Source organism: Lycorma delicatula, chromosome 3, assembly GCF_047948215.1.
Source record: "Lycorma delicatula isolate Av1 chromosome 3, ASM4794821v1, whole genome shotgun sequence".
Taxonomy (NCBI): Eukaryota; Metazoa; Arthropoda; class Insecta; order Hemiptera; family Fulgoridae; genus Lycorma; species Lycorma delicatula.
Window position 1 is genome coordinate 106,825,297 of NC_134457.1, and position 7,918 is coordinate 106,833,214.

The 7,918-nt window shown below is 27.5% G+C and overlaps 1 protein-coding gene across 1 annotated transcript; it reads left to right on the forward strand.

Annotated features, from left to right (window-relative positions):
* The first annotated feature begins 2,053 nt into the window (after positions 1-2,053).
* LOC142321862 (uncharacterized) lies at positions 2,054-6,384 on the forward strand. Its single transcript, XM_075360320.1, has 3 exons — positions 2,054-2,168; positions 4,385-4,563; positions 6,011-6,384. Exons 2-3 carry the CDS (start codon positions 4,385-4,387, stop codon positions 6,306-6,308), a joined length of 477 nt encoding a protein of 158 aa, XP_075216435.1. The 5' UTR covers positions 2,054-2,168; the 3' UTR covers positions 6,309-6,384.
* Positions 6,385-7,918: the final 1,534 nt, after the last annotated feature.

Genomic DNA, 7,918 nt, shown 5'->3' on the forward strand with positions numbered 1-7,918 from the left:
TTACTTTATGCCGGTAGTATTACTAATAAACGGTTTACAGTTATCCGAAGCCACAGGTTAATCCACTGATACCGTATATCTTTAAAGAAATCTAACAGTCTTTTGTAAATTTGCTCAAATATAATCAATAAAAGTTACGTTGCTTTTACTAATTTGAATAATGGAAAATGATATATTCTAAATATTCTAAATCACCTGAAACCACATTTAATTATATATTGGCGGATGTATAACGAAAATTTTGATTAAACAAGTTTATTACAGTTTTTATATAAAATATTACATTTTACATCATTTTAGGACATATCGGAAGACATACGTAGTTCTCTTTTCTAATATTAAAGTAAAAATGTATCAGAAATTGTAGAGGTTCCCAAGTCTGATAAAAAAATAAAGATTTGAAAAAATTTTCAGTATCTGTGTTAGTTTCCTCTTTGACTGTAGTTACTATGCCGCGTGTTTAATTTCATGTAAATTTACAACTGAATGGATTTCCATCGACGGTTTAATCGAGTAAATGTTATTCGCTAATAATTTTCCGTCTCCAGAAATAATTAAATATTCTTAATTTTTATCAAGAAATGTAAAAACTCATTAACAAAAGCTTATAATGTGCAATAACATTCAATCTAAGAAAATGTTTACCGATTCCCCTCCTTCTTTAATTTTTAAAATCGTTTTTCAATTGGAAAGAAATATAACTTCAACAGAAATTCACCTCACGTAAAAATATAGAATGTATAACTGTGAATAAGTTATTTTCTAGTTCGTTTATTAGGGCTGTTCATTGTTAATTTTAATTAACCGTAAAAATTTACAAACATTTTTTTTGTTGATAAATTACTGAAAGTACTTTTCATTAATGTTTCGTAAACAGTTTTGTAGACCCATGCGAACACTTAGATTAATCGTGTTATATCTCAGGCAATGGAATTAAGGCATAATAACACTTTTTACAAAAAAAAGAAATAAAAAAGAGACGTTTCTAATTCTCTATTTTCTATTAAACTATGGGATTTTATTACATTGTTGAAATTTTTCTTTAAAAATCCCTAGTAAGTTCATTTTTAACCTAAAACAAATTCACGCCTAAGATTTACTCTCAAAAACAGTTTTAAACATACGCCCTATTACTTGGATAATATATATTTTCTTACTTCTCACCGATTTAAGCAATATTTTTTTTTTTCTGATATCGACCATTTATAAAGTAAAACGATTAAAACATTATGTAGCTGTTTTAAAAAGGAATGGTTTTATAATTGGTATACCTATTATAAGGAAAACAATTGATAGACTGAAAAATTTTGCTCTAAAAAAAATCAAATTAAAAAAGAATTAATAGAGTAGGCCGTAGAAGGAATTGTTTGGCCGGATTTGTTAGACGGATGCTTTAGACTTTTGACTTACTGAAAATCAGTCACCAAAGAAGCTAAGTACATGGTTCAGTAATAGAGAAACAGTAAAAATTCGGCACGTTTTCATATTTCAGATGTTGAAAAGGAAGGCGTTAGCTGTGGACATGTTGTTTAACCGATATCTTTTACAGAAGTTTTCAAACAAATCGACAAATGGAGTATCTAATTACAATAGAGTGATGGTCTTGATATAATTCTTGCGAAGTAAGTTGGTTTTTTGTTTTATTTCTATTGTTACGGTTCAGAAATTTCGTTGACTTTTTTATGAGAAAAGAAAATGGGAAATTTTTTTCACATTGTGGCAGTGAATTGAATGAATTTCAGGGGTGTATCTGGTTACAGGACGCTGTGTTTGTATGCGTCCATAAACGGCTTACCGGGTTATAGAAGAGCTATGAAAAACCAATAATAATTTTGAAGTTCATTTATTCAAGTGTTTCTATATTGTTTAATCCAATTGTAGATAAGTAGGGTACTCAACGTGTGATTTAAGCTTTTTTTGTTAATGAGATCATCACACATCAGTTGGTTGTTTCTTAGAATTTGTTTATTTCAATATAGAGATTTACGTAAAATAATACACTCATTTAATATAATTAAAGTAACTACGTAATTTTATTTTTCCAAAGATAAAATTAAACATTTATAAACCGGGCACTAAACAATTAAATTCACTTTACCACGGGAAACGAACGAGTAACTAATAATTATTTCTCCAAACAGTTTTCCAGATCTTAAAAAGACATTACGGTAAGATAAATTGTTTTTCATGTGATAGTAGCTTATAATTTTCCACTAAGTTAAGAATTAAAAGTAATTATTTTATTTTTTTTATTAAACATTTCGTTCATGAACTAAAATATGAATTATCTTTATTTTCTTGCAATCAAAAATGAATGATAGTTTTAATTTACAATAAAATAATAATTATTTTTTTCAAATTGTTTTGGTAGATAACTTTTACGAATGTAGAACTTGTTATTACCGTGAATTACCGTGAATTTTATTACCGTGAATTAAAACTTAACTTGTCCTTATGCAAAAATCAAAAGACTAGTGGTAATTGCCGTAAGAAATCTGAAAATTGAGTAATAAAGAAAACAAAAATAATTTACATGAATTAATTTTATTTCATAAAAGACTAAGAAAAAATTCTTATAAATAAATTTTATTTCATCCTAATGTTTAGATTCTAAGGAATGTTGTACATTTATGAAATTTCGAAAATTATATTCTATTTAACTAATATTCTAGTTAAAAAAAAATCAATAATAATACAGTCATTATTATTCTTTAACAAGGAAAATTCAGAAAACAGTTCAATATAATAAACTGTAAAATCATCTACGAACATAATTAGTAACATTTTTAAAACATAAATCAAATTTGAAACTTTTATTTAATATAAAACAGATAATTAAGATATACACAATAAAGTTTTACATAATTATCACGTACACTAAGTTTCGGCCTGTTATAGAGTAGGACATTCTCTTCACTTCACTGTAAAATTTAAAAAATACTATGTAAAAATATAAGATTTCAATTTTAACACAATTTATTGATAACTGTTAGTATCTAATTGATTGCTTAAACCGTAATAACATTTTCCGATCTCTTTAAAATAATCTAAACAAAATCAGTACCCAAATTAATCGTTTCGTTATCTGAAAAAAGAGTAAATTTCAACTTGCAATATTCAGTTTACATAACTATTAATAATACACATAGCATATAACTAGTATATAATATTGGAAATATATATATTCCTTTTAAATATAAAAGTTCATAAGATAACTGACGAAACATAACATCAATCTCCATAAAAGAATAAAATAACTTTGTAGATATTTTAAGATAAATTCTTAGAATTTTATCCAGACTTGTGACCGCTTACTGTTTTTATTTTAAGGCATTTACTTGAAAAAATCTTCATAGAAGTATTATAAAAAAAATAGTCCGATGGTGTACACTACGTGTAGTGGGTTTTTATAGGTCGGGATTTCTTAAGGGGGTTCACACCATCCAATCTTCCCAATGTTAAATTTGCTAAAATTCCGGTACACTTTTCTCAAAAACTACAATAGGTTAACATTATTTTATTGATTTTTTTTATTTTATTACTTGTGCCTTTATGTATACAGCTACATAGTTACTTTTTGATATTTTTAAAACAAGAAATTTTTATGAAATTTTTTCCAAGCGCCTAAAAAATTAAACTTCTTTTAACAAGTTATAAATAGTTTGTAAATTTGGTAAAGGTCTTATAAGAAATTTGGCGTCATAGCTATTAATTTATTATAAATGTTAATTTTTTTATTTAATTCTTTCTAGGTGATGATTTTATTAGTGTTTTTTATTAGTGTTTTTTAGAGATTGTGCTCCATTTACTCATTTCATTTAAAACAAACTTAAACAGATATTTCTATTAAATATTTTCTTAAAAAACATACTGAAAGTAGATAATTAATATATATATATATATATATATATATAATAGATAATTTAATTATATAAAGAATAAAACATAGATTAACAAATGTGATAAAGCAAACTGACAATACTTACTCCTTGACGCTACAGCCCGTGTAGTACCTTAGCCTCCTCAAGAAGCAATTAACCTCCTCCCTATCCTTCACTTTTCGACTGCGTCCTTTAACGTTCAACCTCCACATCCTCAACCATCGACTCCATAGTCTCTCACTCAATCTGCGCCAGCCAGGGTTTCCTCTATAAACTTCCTTCATCACTGCCGTCACTCTCCGCTCCACGTGCCCCAGTTAACTGAACCTTCCCACTTTAATCTCACCAACAATATGTTGCCTGCCAAAAATTTCCTACATTTTTAAAACCAGTAAGTCAGAACTGTCTGAATAAAACAGAGCAGGAATCTCTTTCAAATTATACAATATATAATACCTTTTAAATATGGTATATAATATGCATAAATGCAATTTTTATTTCAGATGGAGTTCACCAAAGCGATGACAGCAAATATAATTCTTTTAATCGGATTTACCGTAATGATTCCTTTGGCATTCGGTGAATATAAATTTCACCCCAAATTCCTTCACCATCTTAGTAGAAATGGAAGTGTAAATGGTACTCATGATCTTATTATTGGAAATCTAACCGGAGGAGATATGTAAGTACAGATGTTATCAATTTTCAAATAAATTCTTCTATTAATATAAAAGTACAAGTATTTTTTTTTAACATGATTAAAAATGAGTTTTCAACCCATTAATCGTCGTCAATTAAACTAATAATACATTTTTTTAAACAATTAATATTTTTTTACAATTTATATGCTAACCAGTTATGTCATAGGCAAGGCAATCACCAGAAATATTACACGAATTTTTTTAAATTTTATTTTAATTTATTTTTTAAGCCGTTACTATTATTCCGTATATCTATTTGGGCATTATATTTTTTTTTTTGTGAACCATATTTTTTAATTTAAAATATCATTGATTACTTTTTTACAGCTTATACGTTTTTTTCATACTTTTATTTGGATAACCACTTTTTATCTTGCAGTCACACACACTAAATATATAGCCAGTCATCTCTACATTTTATCCGGACTTTTCTAGATAGATTCCACGAAAGGCATAACATTTTTCATACACATAAAAAAAATTATCAGCCACTATTATTGACTATCAGCCTTTTGTTGGTAAGTAAATAAATACATTAACTTAATTTAATAGTTTTAGCAGCCGAATATGCTTAACGGTGAACACTTTTCATAATGTAAAAAATTTCGAACGGGAAGGGCGAGCGAAGCGATCCCTGACCTACTAAATATCTCCTGACCGCGACGGGAAACGCAATTATCGTTAATTATGACCGCAAGAAACCATATAGCATGGGAGAAGCCGCTAATGAGGAACGCTAGTATAAATATGTATATATATTTAATATTTTAAGAATAGTATATTATGATTATATATATTTTTATATTATGATGACCCTTTATATTAGGCCGATTGTTTGAAATTCATTCTTAGATCACTCAAAGTTTCGGGTCCTGAACTGATCAAACTGTTGTTCTGAAGAAATTATATACATACATTGAAATTATTTATATTGAAATATAATACATATATTACATACATTTTTATACATTGAAAGGGTTTTAATTTTTATTTATCATTATTATTCTCACAAGCATTCTTTAACGAACACAGCATGGATCCAAGGGGCAGAGCCCTCTGGCTAGACGGGAAGGACAAGCGAAGCGAGCCATGACCGGCTAAATATCCCCTGAACTCGACAGGAAACGCAAGTAAGCACATGGCCTAGGCGAAGCCATGACACAATTTTAGTGTATATATATATATATATATATATATATATATATATATATAGTGTGTGTGTGAGTGAAAGATAAAAAATGGTGTATCCAATTGAAAATATGAAAATCACGCATAACATAATGCTATAAAAAATAAATCAGTGCTTCTTTACATAAAAAAATATCGTTTACAAAAAGAAAATATGTTATAAAAAAGTTTTTCCTTTATATAATGCTCAAAGACTTAAAACCGTATTAAAATTAATCATTTTTAACTTGTGTTTTCTAGATTACTATACCATAGTGGAATCGTTGCAGCTGGAAAAGCGAATGAAAGTTTTACTTATGATTTCCAATATCCGGCATACGGTTACAACAATTTAACAATTAGTTATTTAAAGGTCATCGATTTATTAGGAGAAGGTAAAAATGGATATCCGTCTTTGAAAGAAGGAGGAGTTGGATACAACTACACCGTCATCAGTTTTAAGTCAAACAGCAGTTATGGACTCAATTTTAATTTAACGATCTACGGAAACGTTAACCAGTTTAATAGAACGATGCTTCAACTTTATAAAAACCATTAACAACAAATAAGTCATAAAAAAATGCATCGATTAATACGAATAATTTCATGAATAAATTTTGATTAAATCTACAAAAGTGTTTTCATTTCACTTACACTATTTTCTTACTACAAACTACTTAATATGCTCTTCCCAATCGAACTGTAATAGACTTTCCATATTGCCAGACTTTCCATATTCCAGACTTTCATATTGCCTTTCACAGAAAGGGGTATATAATTTTTTGTATTTCATTCTGTTTGACAATGTGTTTTTTGTTTTTAAAATTTAAAAAAGAACTAATGTTCTGTATTTAAAAAATCTGATGTGGACAGTAGATGTCTTCCTTGTACGCCTATTAAATTAGATAAACACATTAATATTAAATAATATACATGGTTATTATCAACATAACAACCAATTATTCTACATGTCAAAAAGGGATTACACAACTAGATATTACAACAGTCCCAAATAATATTTTTTTTTAATATTCTACGGCTAATCGTTTTTGAAAATGTGTGAAAGATAAACAAGGTAGACTTTAGAAATACATTTTTTCTAATATACTAAGATGATGCTTAATATTTTTTTTTTAAATTGTTTATCGTAAGCAAATTATTTCTTATTCTGAAAGAAAATAACTATAGTGATCTTTTTCTACAAAATGTTAAATCAGTATAAGGCACCTGAGATCCATATTAACGTAGCTAACAAGGGAAAGGCACAGGAATTCGGGACACCGATTTGAACCATTGCGTGTGTAAATAGTACACTACTTACGGGTACTGATCACAAAATACTAACATGCAATATTTAATTTTTCTCAAGAAAATGGCCCTAAAAATTTCCTTATCATTTTATATTAGTTTATATATTAATTCTGTTTCACGTCGATCAAGTAAATATGTGGTGTAAGAACGTGTCAGATCCGTAAACCATACACACATCAGTTCGAATCCCCGACTTCATATACAAATATTTAATTTTTTTTTTTTTTTAATTTAAATATATTGGTTTATCAATAATTATTATTCTATGTAAAATATTTAGTATTAAAATGAAAATTAAATAAAATTTTATTTCACTACTTACTTGATTTTTTTTCGTACTTTTTTTGTATTTTTATTGAATTATTATTTATTGTAAATTTGTTTTTACAATCATATATAAATAATTATTAATAAATCAATGTATTTAAATTTAAAAAAAAAAACAACATAATAACAAAAATATATGTATATGAAGTCGGATTCGAACCGAAATGCCTCTCCCTTGTAAGGTCCAAATATTTCATTAATTACAATTTTTTTTGGCTATAACACTAGAACCAATGAAAATAAGTACCACTTATCGTTAAAAAGCTCTCAATGAAGGCTTATTACTGCAGTTAAGAAAAATTCCAAAATCCAAATTTTTCAACATTGAAACCCCGCTTTAATTATAGGTCTAAGCATACGCATTTTTTGCCCAGTCGATTGCAATCAAAAGAGGAAGTGCACAACTAGGTGTTGCAACAGTCCTAAATACAAAATTTCAACATTCTACGGCTAATCGTTTTTGAGTTATACGAGATACAGATGTATATCGTCACGTACGTATAGACGTCACGCCGAAACTAGTCAAAATGG

Bases quoted from the DNA above. Each gene is read 5' to 3' on its own strand.
- LOC142321862 (XM_075360320.1), top strand. From the start codon at position 4,385: ATGGAGTTCACCAAAGCGATGACAGCAAATATAATTCTTTTAATCGGA. The intron at 4,564-6,010 runs GTAAGTACAGAT...TGTGTTTTCTAG, and splicing joins AATCTAACCGGAGGAGATAT to ATTACTATACCATAGTGGAA.